Source organism: Gorilla gorilla, chromosome 5 (assembly GCF_029281585.2).
Source record: "Gorilla gorilla gorilla isolate KB3781 chromosome 5, NHGRI_mGorGor1-v2.1_pri, whole genome shotgun sequence".
NCBI classification, from domain to species: Eukaryota; Metazoa; Chordata; class Mammalia; order Primates; family Hominidae; genus Gorilla; species Gorilla gorilla.
Window position 1 is genome coordinate 31,288,042 of NC_073229.2, and position 22,920 is coordinate 31,310,961.

General features: G+C 42.0%; 2 protein-coding genes and 1 long non-coding RNA gene across 15 annotated transcripts in view; 2 read left to right on the forward strand and 1 right to left on the reverse strand.

Annotated features, from left to right (window-relative positions):
* SIRT5 (sirtuin 5) overlaps window positions 1-14,255 on the forward strand; it is a 36,828-nt gene extending 22,573 nt beyond the window's left edge. For 7 of the 13 annotated variants that reach the window (XM_031011872.3, XM_063707350.1, XM_031011870.3 and 4 more), the window contains 4 exons: window positions 216-269; window positions 2,266-2,389; window positions 4,066-4,181; window positions 13,867-14,255. In XM_031011872.3, the coding sequence (XP_030867732.2) occupies window positions 216-269; window positions 2,266-2,389; window positions 4,066-4,181; window positions 13,867-13,942 (370 nt within the window). In that variant the 3' untranslated portion in view covers window positions 13,943-14,255. Of the gene's footprint in view, window positions 1-215; window positions 270-2,265; window positions 2,390-4,065; window positions 4,182-4,312; window positions 6,544-13,866 lie in introns of those variants that run through there. The other 6 variants (XM_055390661.2, XM_055390660.2, XM_055390659.2 and 3 more) reach the window with 3 other exon arrangements.
* Window positions 2,497-13,906, reverse strand: LOC129534237 (uncharacterized). Its single transcript, XR_008680747.2, has 3 exons — window positions 13,827-13,906; window positions 9,646-9,816; window positions 2,497-3,582 (listed from the first exon to the last, which is right to left on the reverse strand). It is a non-coding gene; the product is annotated as an uncharacterized lncRNA (long non-coding RNA).
* NOL7 (nucleolar protein 7) lies at window positions 14,024-22,622 on the forward strand. The gene is made up of 8 exons (XM_004043296.5): window positions 14,024-17,709; window positions 17,797-17,857; window positions 18,549-18,607; window positions 19,845-19,876; window positions 20,133-20,214; window positions 21,939-22,060; window positions 22,138-22,215; window positions 22,481-22,622. The coding sequence occupies exons 1-8, from the start codon at window positions 17,444-17,446 to the stop codon at window positions 22,552-22,554; spliced, it is 774 nt and encodes a 257-aa protein (XP_004043344.1). The 5' UTR covers window positions 14,024-17,443; the 3' UTR covers window positions 22,555-22,622.
* Window positions 22,623-22,920: the final 298 nt, after the last annotated feature.

A 22,920-nucleotide genomic window follows, 5' to 3' on the forward strand; every position in this document is an offset into this window, starting at 1 on the left:
AAATGCTGGGATTACAGGCATGAGCCACTATGCCCAGCACCACTGGTAATTAATGGCTTGGGGTCCTTCCTTCTAATGCCCTTCCAAGTGAGCATGTATTAATTAGGAGTTTTATACCACATACTGCCAGGCAAATATACAAACTGAGTTATGTTGTTTCTTTATTTTTTATTATGCCAATAACAATCTTTCTTTTCTGATATTATTTACTTCAGTGCTCCAGAACCTGGAACTCAAGATGCCAGCATCCCAATTGAGAAACTTCCCCGGTGGGTAAAAAACTCTGATTTGTACTGGTGTTCCAGGTTACCAAAACAAAAAAAAAAACACACATCAAAACCTAAACATGTATTTGGCAAGATGCCTCTTAAATCAAATGCACAAATGTAAAAACCAGGCTTGACCTCTGAGACCAAAAGTGAAACGACAAAGGATGAACCAAATTAGGATGAAAAGAATGATTTCTTTCCAACCTCTTTTTGCTTTGTGTTCTGGTAGGATCATTTGAGGTCGGGAAAGTTTCTGAAGCTGTCGTACAACAGGTGGTTACCCAGTGTACAGAAAGCATAGGGGCTGACCTATAACTGGTCAAATAACATCACTGGCATTATTAATCCAGGGTTAGGGAGGCAATGAAAGGACCTGAATAGGAGAGGTTACAGGACCAAACAGAATGTTCGTAGATTAAAAAAAAAAAAAAAAAAGGAAGATTTTTATGCCAATTTTTCAAAACCAGGCATTAAAACAGCACTTCTATAACCTGTAATTGGATTAGAGGTTTTTTGTTGTGTTTATTTTATTTTTTTTTGAGATGGAATCTCACTCTGTCACCCAGGCTGGAGTGCAGTGGTACGATCTTGGCTCACTGCAACCTCCGCCTCCTGGGTTGAAGTGATTCTTCTGCCTCAGCCTCCCGAGTAGCTGGGATTATAGGCGCCTGCCACCACGCCCGGCTATTTTTTGTGTTTTTAGCAGGGATGAGGTTTCACCATGTTGGCCAGGCTGGTCTCGAGCTCTTGACCTCAGATGATCCACCCGCCTCAGCCTCCCAACATGCTGGGATTACAGGCGTGAACCACTGCACCCGGCTGGATTAGAGTGTTTTTAAGGTAAAATAAAACAGCACTTCTAAAAGTGTTTCATAGAACATTAATTTAATGTTACGTTGAGACATTACTTGAAAAAAACATGTTAGGCACTCAAATAAATATGGAAATGTTAGACCAAACAAAGTTAAAATATGTTTGCTTTACTGCAGGACTTTTTAGAGCATTTAATCCACATTGCTGCCTTCTAAAAAGTGGTTGTAATACATATGTTAATGCTTTACTGGCTTATTTAACCACAGAACCTTTTAAATTTTCCTCATGAGGGTTTTAATTGCTAAATATTAAAAGTTTTCTTCTGAAGGAATAGGTAGACCTGGAGGATTCCTGTGATGCAGGAGATCACTATGATGAAAATGGTGTTTGGGGGATGGTTTTAGGAGGTGTATAGAAGGTAACCCTGAGGTAGGAGGGAGTGAAAGAAGAGAGATTTTTAGTAATGGACACAGGAAAGCTGGCTACATACTGGGCCAGAGAGACATGAACCTGAGAGAACATGAAAGGAGGTCGTTGATGAAATTAGGGGATGCTTGGGGTGGGAGGCAAATCTGAGTCCAGTATGTCTCCCAGGTCTGGGTGGCTGTGAGCACAAATGTGAGCATAATGAATGAACTGAGAAAGCTTAGCTGAAACAATGTGTCAGCACATCAAGTACATACAGACAAGATAAAAAATAAGGACAGTTCGGCAGGGCGCGGTGGCTCATGCCTGTAATCCCAGCACTTTGGGAGGCCGAGGAGGGCAGATCACCTGAGGTCAGCAGTTTGAGACCAGCCTGGCAAATGTGGTGAAACATGTCTCTACTAAGAATACGAAAATTAGCCAGGTGTGGTCACACACGACTGTAGTCCCAGCTACTCGGGAGGCTGAGGCAGAACTGCTTGAACCTGGGAGGCAGAGGTTGCAGTGAGCGGAGACCATGCCATTGCACTCCCGCCTGGGCAGCAGAGTGAGACTCCGTCTCAAAAAAAAAAGACCATTAAACCTGATGCTTCATAAGCAAGGCAAGTTTATATAGGCTGGGAGGGAGGGTGTCGGGAATAAGAGGCATCAGAGGTGACCCATCTGGATGTACTGGGTTTGGGGCAGCCCCTGGCCTCCCTCCGATCCAGCTAGGCAGACTTGGCTCGGGGTTGGCTTAAGGATCCCATTCTTCCAGGTGTGAAGAGGCAGGCTGCGGGGGCTTGCTGCGACCTCACGTCGTGTGGTTTGGAGAAAACCTGGATCCTGCCATTCTGGAGGAGGTTGACAGAGAGCTCGCCCACTGTGATTTATGTCTAGTGGTGGGTCACGCCCTTCCCTAACCCCAGGACAGGACTGGAGTTTGTTATTTTTTCCTTCCCCCTCTCCTCTTTTCCTTCCTCCCTCCCTTGCTTCTTTCCTTCCCGCCTTCTCTCCTCCCTCCATTTCTTCCTTTCCTTAAAATGTATGTTGAGAGGCCTTTATGGTATCCTATAGAAAAACTGAGAAACAATGAATAAGAATTTATATTAAAGTAGGAAACCATGCATGTCTTGGGCATCTCAAAGCCTCCTTCCCCAGCCCCACCAAAAACAAAGAAAAGAACATGCTATTGGTTTTTTAAATAATACATGCTTATGATTAAATTTAATTGAGAACATGCAAAAATTATCACATTATAAAGAGGAAATTAGAAATCGCCCATAGTTCTGCTATCCAGAAATAGTTACCGTTAGCAGTTTAGTATGTTTTCTTCTAGACCCAGGAGTGAGCAAACAGCAGCCTTTGGGCCACATTGGGCCTGCTACCTGTTTTTGGAAATAAAGTTTTATTGGAACTCAGCCACACTCATTCTTCCACACACTGTCTATGACTACTTTCAAACTACAAGTGGCAGAGTTGAGTACTTGTGACAGAGATTGAATGGCCTGCAAAGCCTGAAAAATTTACTGTATGGTCATTTTCAGAATAAGTTTGCCCACCTCTGGTCTAAACCTTTTCTTATGCAGATGTACACGTATTAATTAAAATTCAAAACTGAGTTCATGACATATGTTCTGTTTTGAAACTACTTTGTTCACGCAGCAGTTCACTTAGCATGTTCCATATCAATACGTCTAAATCAATATCATCTTTCAATTGACTGTATGGTGTTTTATATGGATAAGGAATGATATATTTAGCTAATTCTCTACTGTAAGACATTTGGGCTATTTCAAATTTTGATAGTTTAATCAATGACATTGTGAATATCCTTAGATAGAAATCTTAGTATGCTCTTCAAATGATTTCCTTAGGACACATTTCCTAAAAGTGGGATTAATTGGACAGACTGTATGCGTATTTCAAATTTTTCTTGACACGTCTTTAAAAGCAGAGGCACTTTCTTGTGGTGCGTATTCATTCAGCCAGTATTTAAAGAATGCTTCCCAACGTTGAGTATAGTAGCACTGTTGATGATGGATTGTTAAATGAGAAAAGCCGGTTTACAAAACAGGTCATGCTCTTCCCATCCCTGTAAAGAATGTTTATAAGCAAATATTTATAAGAGAAAACCTAAGAGGACATACATGAAAATGTTAACAGTGGTTATCTTGGGGTAAGATTATGGATGATTTGTATGTTTTTTTCTTCATATTTTCTACCTTTAACAAAAAGATAGAAAATATGTTTTAAAAAGTTATGGATCATTTGTTTAACTTTAAAAAGCAGAAACAAAACCAGAATTAACCCCAAAACATGTTGATTGAGTCACTTCTATGTCACTCTGCATAACTCTCCTTTTCATGTCACATATTCTTCTCGATTCTAGTGATTGATCAAAGGACACCTCTTCACTTTCCCTTGTCCCTTGGACACCCTGTTTTATCCCATCCTGTTTGGCTTTTCTCACACCTGCAGCCACAGACCTGCCTGAGTTTGTGTAAGGTTTTCTGAAAAAATGTTCCTTCTCCTTGTCGTCTGGCTGTTTGTTCATCTCCGTGTACTTGCCTTGTAGGTGGGCACTTCCTCTGTGGTGTACCCAGCAGCCATGTTTGCCCCCCAGGTGGCTGCCAGGGGCGTGCCAGTGGCTGAATTTAACACGGAGACCACCCCAGCTACGAACAGATTCAGGTACTGGGATACCCTGATGGGAGTGGGAGACGTGGGAGGCAGGTACAGACATGGTCATCTAAACATAGTTGACCTACTCCTCTAATTTTTAAAAAAGACATAGGGTTTGTGTTTTTTTGTTTGATCTGCAGTTGCTTTTATGGAAGAACAAAATCATTCACTGTACACTAAGGTAGGGTAGCTCTGTCATTGTACACGAAATTTGCCTTGGGACTTTTGTTTGTTCACATTTTGAAAGCTCTTCTTGGATTCCTTAGGCTTTGCTTTCCCTTACATTTTTAAGCTAGACTTAGTGATGACCTTTAGTTGTAGGTTACCCAAATGCTCCGCAAGTAAGCCTGGGAGACGCCCTTGCAGAACCTCATCACCTGCCATTCTTACTGGGAGGCCACCTGGCAGATTCCCCTTTGGTCTAATCGCCAAGGTTATTTGTATCTGTGGCCATATTATGACACTGATCCTGCTTCCCAAGTTTGGGTGGGAAGTGTAGATTGTCATAGTATGCATTTTTAGTCTTATTCCTGGGTCTGTTTTATTTCTTCATGTTCTTTTTTCTCACCCCAACTTTTTTTTTGCCTTTACCTCTAATTCTTGTCCATCTAGTTAATTCCTTTTGAATAAGTTAGAATATAAATAAGTAGTAAATTAATATAAATGAATAAAATAGAAAACTTCATTGAAGCATCTTGTCATTAGTAATCAACAGTTTCCAACCTTGGCTGCATATTTTAAAAATACTGATGCCTGGGTGCCACCTCATGAAATTTTGATGTCATTGCTCTGAGTTGCAGCCCAGACATCATCATTTTGATAAGCTTCCTAGGTGATTCCTGTGTGCAGCCAGGATAGGAACCACTCTTCAAAGTCTTTGCTGGGATTTACAAAAAAAAAAGAAAAAAGAAAGAAAAGGGGCCACAGACACTTCGGTAGGCCCCTCCTCAAGTGAGTGAACTGGCTCTGGGCCTCTTCTTTTCCATGTGTCTTTTTGATCAGCTACAGCCTGTGTTCTTGATCCATAGTTCTTCATTTGTGTGTGAGTAGTAGGAACTAAGAAGATAGCCTTAAAAAAAAATTGCCTCCTATGCAAAACTTATACTCTGAAAACTACAGAACATTATTGAAAGAAATAAGGAAGGCCTAAATGAATGGAAACATATTCAATGTTCATGGATTGGACAACTTAATATGATTAAGATGGCAATGCTCCCCAAATTGATCTATGGGCTCAATCAACTCAGTCCCTATCAAAATCACAACTGGCTTTTTACAGCAATTAACTGAAAAGATTAATCTAAAATTCATATGAAAATGCAAGGGACCCAAAATAGCCAAAACAAAATGAAAAATGAAGTTGGAGAACTCATACTTCCCAATTTCAAAACTTACTATGTATTAACTAGGCATGATGGCACATGCCTGTAATCCCAGCTACTTGGGAGGCTGAGGCAGGAGAATCGCTTGAACCTAGGAGGGGGAGGTTGCAGTGAGCCGAGATTGTGCCATTGCACTCCAGCCTGGGCAACAAGAGCAAAACTCCGTCTCAAAAAAAAAAAACGTACTACAAAGTTGCAGTAATCAAGACAGTGTGGCACTGGCATAGGATAGATATATAGAATCAGTGGAGTAGAATTGAGAGTCCAGTAAAAAACAAAACAAAACAGAACAATAAAACAAACCTCACATTCATGGTCAACTGATTTTTGAAAAGAGTGGCAAGACAATTTGATGAAATACAGTCTTTTTCAAGAAATAGTGCTGGATACCCACATGCAAAAGAATAAGCTTGGACCCCTCTGTCACACCATTACAAAAAATAACCCAAAATGGATCATAGACCTAAATGTAAGAGCTAAAAGTATAAAATGTCAAAAGAAAATGTAGGAGTAAATCTTTGTAACCTTGGGTTAAAGCTTTCTTAGACATGACACCAAAAGAGCAAGTAACATAAGAAAAATGGATAAATTGGACTTTATCAAAATTTAAAACTTCTGTATTCCAATGGGTACCATCGATTAAGTAAAAAGACAACCCATAGGCCAGGTGTGGTGACTCACGCCTGTAATCCCAGCACTTTGGGAGGCCAAGGCAGGTGGATCATGAGGTCAGGAGATCGAGACCATCCTGGTTAACACGGTGAAACCCCGTCTCTACTAAAAATACAAAAAATTAGCCGGGCGTGGTGGTGGGCGTCTGTAGTCCCAGCTACTCGGGAGGCTGAGGCTGGAGAATGGCGTGAACCCAGGAGGTGGAGCTTGCAGTAAGCCGAGATCGCGCCACTGCACTCCAGCCTGGGCGACAGAGCCAGACTCCGTCTCAAAAAAAAAAAAAAAAAAAAGACAACCCATTGAATCGGAGAAAATATTTGTAAGTCTAATATTTGATATTTGATAAGGGATTTGTATCCAGGATATATAAAGAACTCTTACAACTATAAATAATAAAAAGACAATCCAATTAAAAACCAGGTCAAAATATTTGAAAAGACATTTCTCCAAATATATACACATGGCCAATAAGCATATTGAAATGATGTTCAGTATCAAAACCACAATGAGATACCACTTCACAGCCACAAGCGTGGCTATAATTTTTAAGATAAAGGAAAATCACAAGTGTTGGTGAAGAAATTGGAACCCTCATACATGGCTGATGAGAATGTACAATGGCGCAGTCATTTTAGAAAACAATGTGGCATTTAAATATAGGGTTACTATATGATCTAGCAATTCTACTCCTTGGTATATAGTCCTAGAAATGAAATCATACATCTACACAAAAATTTGTACACAAATGTTCATAGCAACTTGTTCATGGAAAAAGTAGAAACAACCCAAACGTCCATCGACTGAAGGATGAATAAATAAAATTTGGTATGTTTGTACAATGGACTATATTTTAGCCATAAAAAGAACGAGGTATCCATATATGCTACTACATGGATGACCCTTGAAAACGTTATGCTAAGTGAAAGAAGCCAGTCATAAAAGACCACATATGGTATGACTTCATTTATACGAAATATCTAGAATAGGCAGATCAATAGAGAGAAGGTAGATGAGTGGTTGTTTTGGCTGGGAGTAGGGAGGAATTGGGAGTGGGTGCTAATGAGAACAAGTTTCTTTGAGGTTGTTAAAAATGCTCTAAAGTTGATTGTGGTGATGGTTGTATAATTCTGTGAATACACTAAAAGCCACTGAATTATATATTTGAAATAGGTGGATTGTATGTGAATCAAATCTCAATAAAGCTGTTAGATAAAAAGTTAAATGATCTTCTAACTTATCTCCTGAAAAATGCACATTGAGCCTCCGTCTGATTTGTGTCGTGGCACCTATGTGGAGCAGCTGGGCCACTTAGCATGGCTAAGCGTAGTAATACCGGAGCTAGGCAGCTCAAGCCTCCTGTCTGTTTGAAAGACCATCAGAAAACTCGAAGAGTGGGACAGGATAAACTCTGTGAAGCAGGACATGAGCTATGTCCCCAGTTTGGTTCTTCAAATGTGGTTTCTTTTCAGTCATTTGATCTCCATCTCATCTCTCATTATTATAAAGAATTAAAACAAATCATCATTGTAGAAAAGCAAGAAAATGCAGATAGAGAAAAAGAAGAAAATAGAACTGGAGTATTTCCACAACCCAAGTTTAGAGTTGGCCCCCACCTCCCATGCCATGGACTGAGCAGCAGGGGCCCAGCATCCCTTGGATATGGTGGTTGTGTCTTCATGTGAAAGAAACTGAACTTGGTGGTTTTTCCTGCCAGTTCAGGAGAGATTCTTGGCATGTAATATATATCATTGCTCAAGTCAAGCCTCCTAAAACCACAGACCTGTTTCAGCTGCTACTTCAGCCAAAATTCTTCAGCTTCATATTGTCTTGAAAACCTATGATTGTCTCTAACAAACAGGCTACTTGCTAGTTAGAAATTCTTATCAATTTGACAAGCTACTTATCAACCAGACTGATCACAAGAACTGTCATCTCATCAATGAAGGAGTAACTGATCAATGAAGCCAGCAATGCTTTTTTCTTGGCATCATCAAAGCTGACATTTAGAAGAGATGCTGGTGATAGTCATCTCATCCTACTCAATTTTTCAAAGGCAGAAACCAACCCTGGAGCAATTGAGAGGATTGTTTAAACACAGAGCTTAACGATGGCAGAATTGTATATCTCGTGCTTAACAGATTTTGGTTGAACTTTACCCTAGGTCAGGGGTCAGCAAACTACTGCCTGTGGGCCAAATTTGCCCACCACCTGTATCTGTAAATAAGGTTTCATTGGAACACAGCTGTGGCCATATGTTTGTATATTGTGTGTGGCTGCTTTTGCACTAGGATGACAGAGGTGAATAGTTTCAACAGAGACTGGCTGGTCTGCAAAGCCTAAAATATGTCCTGTGTGGCCCTTTACAGAAAAAGTTTTCTAACCCCTGCTCTAGGTTACGGAGAAAAAAAAAATGGAATAATGTTCTCTGCTACTTTTAACCTGATTTTCTTTGTTACCTAAATAGGCAGCTAGAATGCTGCCTATATTTTAATAAGGATTTGGATCTCACAAGACACCTTAGGCCTTACACAAGTTGTTCAGATTCTTTGCCCCAGTTCTAATCTAGAGACAAAGGCATAGAATTCTCCTCCCACAGGAATGTATTTATATTTTCAAGGTGTTAATTAGTTCCAGTTTTGGTTTTGTCATTTTCCCCATGTCCGATGCTTATATTGGATGATTTCTGATAAACCCTGACTATTCCAATAAACCCTAGGCATTTTTGAATTTAAACCTCAGTGTTTTGACTGTTATTCAACCCCAGGGGGCCTTGGCTTGTAGGATTTGTACATTCGCTGAGGCAAAAATGGGACTGTCGCTGCAGGGAGCTGGTGGCCAGGGCCTTCAAAACACCTTTGGCCCACTGTGCCCTGCAGCCACTATGTTGTGCCCTGTTGATCTTTAAATTTCTCTAAATGTTGGAATTAAAGTCCACAAATATTTATAAGTATCCACTATGTATCAGACACTGTTCTAAGTGCTTAGGATAGGATATATCAGTAAACAAAACAAATATATACCAAGGAAAGATTATATTCTAGTGGTGGAGGCAGACAGGTAAGCAGTGAACATAAGGTACACATTCTACAGCACGTGAGCAGGTGCTAAGAGACTGCACAAAGTAAAGATGCACAAACCTCATTAAGAAGAGATTGGAGCAAAGACTTGAAGGAGGTGAAGGAGGCAGCTGAAGACATAATCTGGGATAAGAGCTTTTCAGACACTGGGACCACCTGGAGCAGAGGCCCCTCAGTGTGGCTGGAGTGGAGTGAGGAAGTCCCAGGAGAGGCGAGCAGTAAAGTAATGGAGTTGGGGGCTCTGGGGAGGGAAGACACCCAAGCTACCTGCTGTTGGAGTTTAGAAGTCTAAGGAATTGTTAGGTAGAAGAGTTTTATAGATTGTTGTGGTTATATAGTTACCTATCTAGGGTGTGAAGAGGTCACTGCTTTGAAGCGATAGTTGACCGTGTGTGTTAGGGAAGTCCAGTGCTCTCCCTGGCTGTGCTGTCAAGGGCGGGTAGGGAAGCCCTCCTAGTCCATGCAGTCAGGGCTTAGTTGGTCTGTTCATTCAAAAAGCCACTGAAAACAAGACTAATAGAAAAGGACACATACATACTTTAAACATTTTGATATAAAGCATAAATCTACCTTCATTTGCTTTTTGTTTGTTCTTTGTTTTGTTTTGTTTTAAGACAGAGTCTTGCTCTGTTGCCCAGGCTGGAGTGCAGTGGCGCAATCTCGGTTTACTGGAAACTTTGCCTCCCGGGCTCAAGCAGTCCTCCCACCTAAGCCTCCCGAGTAGCTGGGATTACAGGCATGCACTACCACACCTGGCTAATTTTTGTATTTTTAGTAGAGACGGGATTTCACCATGTTGGTCAGACAGGTCTCAAAACTCCTGGCCTCAAGAGATCCACCTGCCTTGGCCTCCCGAAGTGCTGGGATTACAGGCATGAGCCATCACACTTGGCCTGCTTTTTTTTTTTGGAATAGAGCTAAAGGCCTTTTGTTTGAGTAGGGATCTGCTGATTGGAGCTCACCTTTCTTGTCATATCCATAATCTTCCTCGTGTTCCCCAAATACCCCTGAAGATACGAATGACTCCAGCCCTTATTTTATAAAACAAAACAGACAACCAGGAAAATCAGATCCCAAGGCCCCCACCTAGACTTCCTGAATCAGAATTTCTAGGGGGAGATGCCTGTGTATCTGTGTAGTTAGCAAATGACCCAGGTAATTCTTACCAAGAAACCTTGGCAAACACTGGATTACAACTTCTGGTTTTTGATATTTGTCTGTTTTTTTTTTTTTTCTTTTAAAGGAGAGCAAGAACTTAGGAAAAGAAACATGTGAAGCAGTCTTCCCCCATCTTTTACACCTACACCTAATTTAACCAAATTATATTTAGTGACTCAGTATGTCTTTCCCAAGTATTCAACTAGTTTTCCTAGAAATAACTCTCTTAGCAGCTCTATTTTTGCAGTTTATTACGTAATTTTAAATGCAGCAAGATGATTACATGAACCGATACAAGTGGCGTGAGCAGATGTGGCGCTAACACTGTAGTCGTGGTTGTCCTGCAACTGGTGGGGGCCGGCAGAGTGCACAGGTGTGCTAGAAAGAGGCTTTCAAACACTGTTCATGTTTGCCTTTCCCATTTTAAAAGTTGACATCTAAGGTTTTTTAAATCAAATATAGTTGGAGATGTGATTCCAAGTGCATTGGAAACACTGCCATTTTATTTATTTATTTATTTATGTTTGAGACAGAGTCTGGCTCTGTTGCCCAGGCTGGACTGCAGTGGCACGATCTCAACTCACTGCAACCTCCGCCTCCCTGGTTCAAGCGATTCTCCTGCCTCAGCCTCCCAAGTAGCTAGGACTACAGGCGTGCGCCACCACACCCAGCTAATTTTTTGTATTTTTTTTTTAGTAGAGACGGGTTTTCACCACATTGCCCAGGCTGGTCTCAAACTACTGACATCAGGCAATCTGCCTAGCTCAAGCTCCTAAAGTGCTGGGATTACAGGCGTGAGCCACTGCTCCTGGCCTGGAAATATATCCTTAATAGATGAATGGGGCATAAACTTTGAATTGGTCCATGTTTCTATGGCTGAGTGTTACCTATTGTTGGAAGGAGACAGTTCCTCCTGTTCTAACCCAATCCTCCTGTAGTCAGCGTAAACAAACCGGTATTCTGTCAAGATCAGGTTTATTGATTTAATGCAATGAGGGAGACCGGACCCCCGTAGAACTGAGAAGTGTTTCCCAACAAGGGAAAGTGGAGTTATTAAAGCAACTGGGGGGAGGGTGGAGTTTAAGTGAAATTTGAATGAAGTAGTTTTTGATAGACTCAAGCAATTAGCAGGGCTGTACAGTGTAAAGGGGTCAACATTATGTCTGGCTGGCAAAGTAGGCCAGGGTCCCACTTCCCCAGAAACTATAATACAAAGTTTAGATCAACGTGGAATGTTGTGTCCAGAAATCCCTTATCTGAAGCTCTGCACCTGGGTTGGAAATCCAGGCTGCTTCTCAGTATCAAAGTGACTTAGATCCTCAAGGCTAGAGGAATATTTCATTCTTTACTGCTATAATTTCAAATAGCAAAGTTTCCAAGTTTATAATATTAAGGAACAAAATCCAAAAGCAGTAGTCACTCAAAGAATGGAATTAAGACATTTTGCAGCTTATCCTAGGGGAAAATATATTGTTTCCTATTAACTTGGCAGCTGGCTTTACCCGTGTCTTTTATTCCGATCCAAAGAATCACTGGGCAGATTTTGACCTGCCAAGCTAAATTTTACTTTTTCAATGTCAATTGTAATCTTCAGTGTTGTTTTTTATAGATGTAAGTACTGAAAGACCTGGGCCACCTAAACTCTGGGCATGAGGGAATTATTTTTTTTTAAGAGAGGGAGCTCCCTCTGTCACCCAGGCTGGAGTCTGTACAGTGGTATAATCATAACTCACTGCAGCTTCAAACTCCTGGCTCAAGTGATCCTCTCGCCTCAGCTTCCGGAGTTGCTGGGACTACAAGCTCGTGTCACCACGCATGGTTGTTTTTACTGTTACCTTTTTGTAGAGACGGGGTCTTGCCATGTTGCCCAGACTGGTCTCAAACTAGCCTCAAGTGATCCTCCTGCCTCAGCCTCCCAAAGTGCTGGGATTCTAGGCATGAGTCATTATGCCCAGCCATGAAAGAAATTTTGGTATAGCCTTGCCACTCCAATTTTGGACCACCTTCCAAGTTGTATGCCAAAATACACAGAGTAATTTTGTATCATACTTAGCGATCTATTCACTGAAAATCCTTTCTGACCCTCTTTCAACTTTATTGAAAGCAAGAATGAAACCATCCTACTTACATATGAAGGTGTCAGATCTACACCAGTATTCCAGACGTCCCTCTATTTGGCACTCCATATGTTTCACACTCCCTCTATTTCACACTCGGGGATGAGGTATCATTGTAAAATTTGGGATGGGTGAGGGGTCCAGCTTGCTTTTGTAAGGTGGAAGAAGGGTGAATGTGGAAAGGGGCACTTGAAATCACTTAAGAAAGAGAAGAGGTGGAAATTGAGGATCTGGGAATTCCCTAAACGCTCCCCATGCCTGGCAGTAATTCCTGGATAACCACATACTGGCCTGGAACTTTCTGGAAGTCAGTGCTCAGCACGTGGCAGGGGGCAGACGGACTGGAGATGCCGTGTAGTCTGGGCTGTCCATTAAGTGGCACTCTGTTGATAGAACACAGCATTTGAGGGCTAAGGCAGTCACTATTTGTATTGTACCAAGAATAAATAATATAAATGAGTTGCACTGAGGAAATGCCTTTTCCATTTTTAATTGTGCTCAACTGGTTTTCTTTTAATAATGCACGAGGAAGTCCTGCTTTTGCTTCTCATTCATAGTTTTTTTGAAACAAAAGTCCATGATTTTTCTTCTTTTTTCTCCTTCCTCTCTTTTTTCTAACTACACCTCAGAAGCTAGTCAGAAAGTTCAACAGGTGGTTTGAGAGGCTCGTTGACTTAGCTGAGATCCTGGTGGTCAGATAGTGCATGAGTATTTTTTTCTCTTGTTCTCAGTACTACCTGTGAATGCTGCTGTAATGTTTTATGTATATATATATATACACACAAAAAAGTATGTATTGTGTATATATATAACATGCCAAACACATACGTGTTATATAGATACACATAAAACATATATGTATATAAAATACATATATAACACACATACATGTATATTTTATACTTACAATTTCAATGAGTTTGGCAGTACAGTCCCAACATACACTTTACTTGCACAGGTTCTCAGGATTTGAAAAAAACAAACAGAATACACTTTGTAATCATGCCTCTTACACCTTGAAATAAAATTCTTCTTTATGGCACATAAATTCTAGACATTTGCTTTTCAAAATTCCCCCAGTCACAGAGCCCAGCCCGTAGTGAAGTGTTATAACTAGAGTTGTTAGAAGCTAGTTGAAAGAAGTGGGCATGGAAATTCATAATACCATCTTTATGAGAATTTGGGTTTTACTTCGGCTATTACTTCAGAAATAAGTGCTTGCTGAAGTAGGGCATTCATTTTGCTAACCTGTAGTTCAAAACTGCTGTATTTGCTTCTTCTCTTTCAGGTTTCATTTCCAGGGACCCTGTGGAACGACTCTTCCTGAAGCCCTTGCCGGTCATGAAAATGAAACTGTTTCTTAAGTGTCCTGGGGAAGAAAGAAATTACAGTATATCTAAGAACTAGGCCACACGCAGAGGAGAAATGGTCTTATGGGTGGTGAGCTGAATACTGAACAATCTAAAAATAGCCTCTGATTCCCTCGCTGGAATCCAACCTGTTGATAAGTGATGGGGGTTTAGAAGTAGCAAAGAGCACCCACATTCAAAAGTCACAGAACTGGAAAGTTAATTCATATTATTTGGTTTGTACTGAAACGGAAGGTATCTTTGATGTGTATGGTTGGTTATTGGGAGGGAAAATTTTTGTAAATTAGATTGTCTAAAAAAATAGTTATTCTGATTATATTTTTGTTATTTGGGCAAAGTAGAAGTCAAGGGGTAAAAACCCTACTATTTAATTCTGATTTTTGCACAAGTTTTAGTGGAAAATAAAATCACACTCTACAGTAGGTAATTTATTGTATAAAGACATTACCCCACGATATGGCTTTATTAGGGACTTTTTTTTTTTTTTTTGAGACGGAGTTTCACTCTTGTTGCCCAGGCTGGAGTGCAGTGGTGCGATCTCAGCTCACGGCAACCTCCGCCTCCCGGGTTCAAGAGATTCTCCTGCCTCAGCCTCATGAGTAGCTAGGATTACAGGTATGTGCCACCACACCCAGCTAATTTTGTATTTTTAGTAGAGACGGGGTTTCTCCATGTTGGTCAGGCTGGTCTTGAACTCTCAACCTCAGGTGATCTGCCTGCCTCGGCCTCCCAAAGTGCTGAGATTACAGGCATGAGCCACCGCACCCGGCTTACTGGGGGCTTTTTAACCTTGTTTGGCTACATTACCTCAGTGAACAAGGGGCAGCTCACAACAGGAACTCACACAAAGGAAGAGAACAGTACCAACAAGGTAGAACATCACGATGAGAAGAAAGAATGATGCAAATATGTGGACCCCCAGGATACACACAGCTGCCTAAAATTTAGCTCTGGCCCCCTTAGATGGGGGAAGTCAACAGTGAAGTGTTTCTCAACATCACAAAGGCAGAAGCATATGGTTCTTGTGGGGCCTGCCAACCGTTCCCAGATGCTGAACTCTGCTGGGAGTTTTTTCCATGGGACTTTAACAAATGATGCCCTTATGTTGGGCCAGACCTCTGTTAACTTCAGTAGGGATGGCACCAGGTTCAAGAGGCCAAAGAAGAGACCTGGAGCTAGTGAAGGAAACATAGGGTTTATTTGGGGAACCTTACAGGGTGGTCCAGTGGCCGCGGGCTGGACAGAACTGCAACCACTTATAAAAAGCATGCAGTTTACATAGCACTTTCACTCAGCACCCTCGCCTCAGCAACCTCCACGTGGCAACCCTCATTTCTTAAGTTATTGCTGTCAGATGCATCTGCCATATAGGGTCATTCTCAGGAGATGCTTAAGTTATTTCTGTCAGGTACATCTTCCATACACTTTACTACCTTGGAGTAAAGTAGTAAGAATACAGCTTTTTCCTTAACCTTTACCAGCTAACTCAGTGCTTAGGGGCCTTGGAATGCCTGCTGTCCAGCAAGTGTCACAGGCCTGACTGGGAGGCATGGCCATTATCAACAGTGTATGAAGGTCACATATGGCTCCCTGAAGTGATTACATACTTGGACCACATCACCTCAGCCCCTTGCAAAATTGCATTTAATGTTACACCCTTGGCTTTTGTAGAAACAGGCAACAAGACACTGTCATATAAAACTTTGTACTGCATTGCAAGGCATAACCTTTAATAAATCCCAGTGGTCCTTTGTGTGGGGAACGGGGATGCTCATAGCCTATGGGGCAGCTGGAGAACCAGTTAGGGACCCTGAGGGCTCGATTTACACTTTACATGGGTGGGCCAAGGAGTTTACACTGAGGGCACTGGTAATACCTGTAATAGTCTTATAGTACTTATAAAGCAGTTTTGCACATAAAATACCATCATGCACTTATAAGAAGGTTGTTCCTGGGCTGCTCCAAGTTAACTTTATTCATTTTCCTAGTGTTAGCACAGTGTCTCAGGGAGTCTGATTATATTTTTGATTTGTAATTTCTATCTGACTAAGGCCTAGAGATTTCAAAACTGTTCTTTGCAATTCCTCTCATACTGAACCTCTGGTTCAGCAGCTTTTTTTGTTGTTGTTGTTTTCGAGTTTTATCTTGTTTGTTCCTATTTGGTTTTGTCGTTTTTAAATTGGGAATTGCTTCTAAAACAGAAGACATGAAAAGAGAATTAAAAATACAATATATGTGTAAGATAGAATTATTCAACTTAGCATTTATTAAACATCTACCAGATGATAGACATTAGAAATAAAATGACTAGCAAGACCTGGCCCTTCCCCTCAGGGGTTCACAGAATGGCTGGAGCAACTGTCATATAAGCTGTTATGCAGTGCAGAAACTACACAGACATTTGTGCGGGTTCAGACCAGCGCAATTAGAGATGGGCAGAGTGGGATGGGGTAGGGGTAAGGTGCTTGAAATTTGCCTGGGTGGGAATTTTTGAAGTATAAAAAGGACTTCTACTAGGGGGGCTGCGGCAGTAGAGGGAAGAGCACGGTCGGTACAAATGCATGGCAGGTGTGAAACAGTTTGATTTGTTCAAAGAATGATGAATCATTTAGTGTTGTATAATGGATGGGAGGAGAGAAACACAGCGATCACAAAGGGCCATGTTTGCCAAGAAATAAAATATACTTGGAAAAAAAGTACGTATGTGTATATACCACAAAACTCGGGTGCATTCTCTAGGGACCGGCGAAGCCATTCTTTCAGGAGATTTGCTCAGCATTTGCCAGGGGCCAGCTGCTGTTCCAGGTCGTGGGTTAGGGCCGGCACCAGGAAGGGCGCCCCTCCCACAGGGCCGACATCCTAACCGGCGTCGCTGCGGCCGCGGAGCTGGGAAGGCCGAGGGCGCCGGGCACGTCTGTGCAGATTTCTTTAGAGTCCAGGTCTGTCGCCCGCGTCTTCGTCGGTGGCAGCAGGGCTGACTGGCCACGGCGGCCATCTGCTAGAGCGCATTTCTTCCCATGAAACGCCACCTCCTCCGAAGTGCGGAGCGAACGCAGCCAAATCTACACAAAGACTGACAAGCTGGATCCACTCGACGGAACCCAGGGCCAAAAAACGGCGGCGAGTAGCGCCTCGGGCCCGCGATTACCGGTTTTCTGAGCACCGGACAGCGTGAGCCGTGCCAGCCCTGTCTCGCCATCCCAGCCGAGGAGGGCAGCGCGATGGCTCTTCCCTGCCTTGAAATCAACCCCATTGCCAGCCGCTTTCGCCGGCAGAGCATTTTCCGTGGGGTCCATCCGGCTCCACGGCGCCCTGCGCTGGCCACGTGCAAAGAAACATGCCCGCTGCCCACAGGCCACGCCCTTCCTCGCTTCGCGCATGCGCCCCACCCGTCCTGAGGCCCTCCGAACCTGCAGGGGGCGATGAAAGTAGGCTTGTCCTCCGCTTGTAGCTCCTTCCGGGTCAGAGGTCAGACGGTCTAGCGCTGCGTGGGCCATGGTGCAGCTCCGACCGCGCGCGTCTCGCGCCCCGGCGTCGGCGGAGGCGATGGTGGACGAGGGCCAGCTGGCCTCGGAGGAGGAGGAGGCGGAGCACGGGCTGTTGCTCGGGCAGCCCAGCAGCGGCGCGGCCGCCGAGCCCCTGGAGGAAGACGAGGAAGGGGACGATGAGTTTGACGATGAGGCCCCGGAGGAGCTGACTTTCGCCAGCGCCCAGGCGGAAGCGAGAGAAGAGGAGCGGCGAGTGCGGGAGACCGTGCGCAGGTTCGGAGCCCGCTGCCCGGCGGGGAGAACCGCCCCTTCTCGTCCCTCTTGTCCTACCTTTTGCTGACTTATCACCCTTCCTCCCAGGGATAAAACGCTCCTGAAGGAGAAGAGGAAGCGACGCGAGGAGCTGTTCATCGAACAGAAGGTTAGAGGATAGGGAGGAGGTGTCTTATTAAAACATCTCGGCTCAGGGAGAATTCCTATGGTGGATGTAATTTGGGTTGGCAGGATATTGGAGTGGGGAAACAGTCACCAAGATTGCCTCTGACGGTGGTGGAAAGATGCTCGGACCGGGCGCGGCAGTACTTTAGGGGGACGAGGTAGGCGGAGCCCGGGATGTCGAGGCTGCCTGGAGCCGAGATCACACCACTGCGCCCCAGCCTGGGCGACAGAGCGAGACCCTGTCTCAAAAAAAAAAAAATTCGTCTCCTTTAGTGTCCACCAACTGAAAATAAGAGGTTGCTGTGAGAATTAAATGAGGTGATTTGTAAACTGTAAGGGCTCTACAGACTTAGTGTATGGTTGCTTTGCTGTCTGATACTCGACACAGAGAACTGGCTCCAGGCAGACATTACTTAACTGCTTTCAATGTATAACAGTGACCTGAGGGTTAGAATACCGTGGGCACCCTTTCTAGTTTTCATCAAGTCTTTCAGAGAATGTGGAGTTTTGTGGACCCAGTCTTCCCATAGCTTAGAGGTATGGGGGCAGTTTCCAGCCTAATTCATTTCTTTGCCTAGATGTAGGGCGTTCTTAAAAGTGTTAACTTCAGAAGCAACTCTGGACATACTATGTACATGACTTTCTATTAATTTTAAACGTTTTCATTCCAAAAGAAAAGAAAGCTGCTTCCAGACACTATTTTAGAGAAGTTAACCACAGCTTCACAGACTAAGTAAGTAATGGATCTTTTTATATTACTTGCTTATATACACCCATCTTTGAATTATATACTGGTACATTTATTTGAATCCATATAACTGAAGGAATTGTAGAACCCAAATTTAAAAGCTACCTTGGTATATGAATTTGGTGGGAAAGACGGAGGTAACGTTCTACTTCTTAGTTTACCATTTATTTTTGTTCATTCCCATAGCTAGCTTTTGAATTCCTGATCCCATTGTGTTCATTCAGTACATTTTGTTGACTGCCTGTCATTGTACTAGGGCATAGCAGGTGGTGGTGAATAAAAAGTGTTTTGAATCATTTAGTGGGGTAGCAGGCACTTATCCACAGGCTCTGAAAACTTGATTTGTCCCATACTTGCCTTACCTGCCACCAACCTGTCCTTCCTGTTCCCCACTTCATTTAGCATCTTTGGTGTTTTATGGTTTAAAGCAAAAAGCTATAGTCGTCTTTGGGAATTGATCAAACCCTACTAAATTTAGCCTTCTAAATTTTTTTTTTTCTATCCTCTTTTTCTCCCCTTAAGGTTTTAAATTCAGAAATTCAGCCCCCTTTTGCTTAGGCCAGTGACTCTCAAATTTTCAGTAAAAAAACTTTACCAAAGAGTTACTCAGATCCTGAATACATTAAACATAAGAGCAAATCTATTTGGTGGCAAATTCCCTTTCATCTTTTAAAACCAAGCTCAAGTGTCACCTTTACCTTCTTATTTGCCCCCCCCATCACTTCCGCTTTTGTGTGGCCTTTCTCCTGTGCAAATGCTTCTGTATTGTATTCTGTCCATTTACATTTCTCTCTCCATTGGGCCACAGCCGCCTTGAGGCTGTTCCCTGTCTCCTGTGCCTAAACTATTAAATTAATCCTTTGTGATTTCTCCAAATGAAATGAGGCAGACCTACTCCCATTCACTTCATATTTCAAATACTTTATAACTTGTTCTTAAGTGTTTCACTTGAACTCCATTGCCCACAGCATTTTGCTGCTTTGAAAGCCTGCTAATAGGCTCTCAGATTTTAACTGTGAAGATCTTCCAATGCTTGAGAGTTGGTGGCAGTGTACTGGGGAGTGACTGTTGCTTTCCAAACTGATGAGAGCTCCTGAGTAGAAATTGAGGGTGTTGGTAATGAAAGGGGATGTCTTACTTGTAAAGGCAAATGAAATAATATAACATGTTTTGAGTAATCTTTACTGCCATTGCAGTCAGTGGTTTTGTTTTTTTTCCTTAGCATCAAGAAATCGCCAGGAAAGGTGAAAGAAGGTATGACTATTCTAATTTAACTAACTTCTCATGTAAGTGTCAAGTGCACTTGCATATGTTTCCAGTCAAATATGAATGGCCCTTAGAAAGCCAGCATGGGCCTGGCCAAGGTTAGCTGGGGCCTATTCCCTGTATTTCATACAAATAAAAACTGCATCCACATTGGTGTGTAGTGGATGCTTAAAGTGAACTCCAGTAAATTTCCTGATTTATTTTTACGTGAATGCTAATTAGAAAATGTAACTCTATTTTTTAGTTAATTTGCAAAAGAAAAATGAAGACTGTGAAAAAGGAAATGACTCCAAGAAAGTTAAAGTACAAAAAGTACAGTCTGTCAGGTAATGAGTCTTTTGTTTCATTTGGGATGTAAAGGAGACCTTTAAGAGAGTTAAAGTATTGGCTAACATGGGAAAATATTTTAATTAGTAGTAATTTCAGATTGCAGTCTCTGTGGAAAAACCAATTTTGGGCCGGGCATGGTGGCTTACACTTGTAATCCCAGCGTTTTGGGAGGCTGAAGCAGGTGGATTGCTGGAGTCCAGAATTTCAAGACCAGCCTAGGCAACATGGTAAAACCATCTCTACACAAAATTAAAAAAGTAAGCTGGGCGTGCTGGTGTGCACCTGTATTCCCAGCTACTCCAGAGGCCAAGGTGGGAGGATCACTTGAGCCCAGGAGGTCGAGGCTGCAGTGAGGCGAGATTGTGCCACTGCACTACAGCCTGAGCGACAGAGTGAGACCCTGTTTCAAAAAAATAAATCGGTTTTCATAAAAAAAAAAAAGATCAGTTGAACACTTTGTCTTTGCAGGTCCTGCAGGTTAAGTTCAAAAACTTTTTTTTAGTGGTTTTATTATTGAGAAAATTTCATTTAACCTCTCCCAATAGATAGATGTTTATTTCAAGATACATTGCAGCCTACTGTCAGCCCTTCAAACTTGCCAGCCTACTCTTATTCAGGCAGTTTAATTTTTCTGGCTGCTGAATGTTCCTCCAGTCACCAGCCCTTATGGTGCATGGTGATGCAAAGACAGTCATTCCAATGGAAAGGTTGTTCACCACTATTGCCAGTCATGGCAGTTCTTCAAAAGGAGTCATTTTTCACAAAATTCAACCTTTCCCTGACAATATGGCTTTATCTTCTATTCTTATGGTCTACAGAAGTCACAGAGAAAGTGCCTATTGCTGTTACTGGAATTTTGGCCGATACTGTGGACGATGTCTGTAGTATCTGTCTTGAAGTCCACAGGCATTCGTTTGAGTTGCATTCAGTACAGCTTGGTGGTCCAAATCATTACTTGCAAATCGGTGTTTTAGCCACAAGATCACATATAGAAACAAATGTGAAGCAAAGTGCAAGACCGTGAGAGGAATTCATCACAATATGTTGGACTTTTCATTTGGAAAAATTTGGCGCAATCGATTTGGAAATCATGCTGTCAATTCTCTTTTACTACATGTATCCGAACAATTTCCTGTTAACTAATGTTTTGACTTTTGGTTATAGTATATTTTAGTACAAAAGTCCAGGAATAAGTTCTTCAGTTGAATACATCTGAGATGCTGATTGTTCAATTGATGAAAAAAACCACCATGTGCTCTACTAAAATATGTGTCTGTTTCTTGTAGTCCTTGTAATTTAGTTTTATCCTATCTGTGCATATATAAAATTAGTTTCATTTATCACTATGAGACAAATGATAAAAATATTTTAAAGTAAGCATGTAGCCATGGCATGGTGGCTCATGCCTGTAATCCCAGCACTTTGGGAGGCTGAGGCTGGTGGATCACAAGGTCAGGAGTTCGAGACCAGCCTGGCCAACATGGTGAAACCCCGTCTCTACTGAAAATAAAAAAATTAGCTGGGCATGGTGGCAGGCGTCTGTAATCCCACTATTCAGGAGGCTGAGGCAAAGCAAGTTGCTTGAACCTGGGAGGCGGAAGTTGCAGTGAGCTGAGATCGCGCAGCCTGGGTGACAGAGTGAGACTCCATCTCAGGAAGAAAAAAAAAAAAGTAAGCAAGCATGTATAATTCTTATTTAACCTTTTATATTGATCAACAGCCAGAATAAAAGCTACTTGGCCGTAAGGCTAAAAGACCAAGATCTGAGAGATTCAAGGCAACAAGCAGCACAAGCCTTCATACATAATTCATTATATGGGCCAGGAACCAACAGGACTACTGGTAATTTTTTTATGGACTATTTTCTCACTTTTTACTGCAAATAAAACTATGAAATGATAAATAACTTTCTTTTCTAGTAAATAAGTTCCTGTCTCTTGCCAACAAGAGGTTACCAGTGAAAAGAGCTGCTGTCAAGTTTTTGAATAATGCTTGGGGTAAGATCCAGCTTTATTCTCCTGTCTCTAATAGCTTTATATGCTGAGTAATGTTCTTTTGAAGGAGATAGTTCATAATTATACTTTTCCCCCTTATAATGGCTTATATATTAAGTTACTTGTGAAAAACAGGTCAATGTAGTATGTATATACATCTAATGTATAAGCCCACCCAGTTTTAGTAATTACATTCATATAGAGTAATTTAAAAAATTTTGAATTATGTTTTTCTAATATACTTACTGCACAAAACTTTATATTCTAGGAATCCAGAAAAAACAAAATGCCAAGAGGTTTAAAAGACGGTGGATGGTCAGAAAGATGAAAACTAAGAAGTAAATCAATGCTAAATGAAGAATCTGTACTTTGTATGTATAGAATTTATCTAATAAATCATTCATAGATCATTTTAAAGGATCATTATAAAAATCATAAACCTATTTGAGGAAGTGCTCAACCACATTTCATTCTTCTGGAGTAGAATTGTGCCTTGCAATCCTAGAGGAAAAAGTGGTTTAAGAAGGAATTGTTTTCTTTTTAATATATTTAACTGAATTCAAGCCATACCCACATCAGCAACAGCACCTCTTCTACTCTCCCCGGGTTAGAGGGGTGGCAAAAATGGCACGGACTAAAAGGAGAAATGGATATTCCAGAAAAGTCTCTAACTGCAGCCTGTAGACAATTTGCTATTAAAGATTCAGT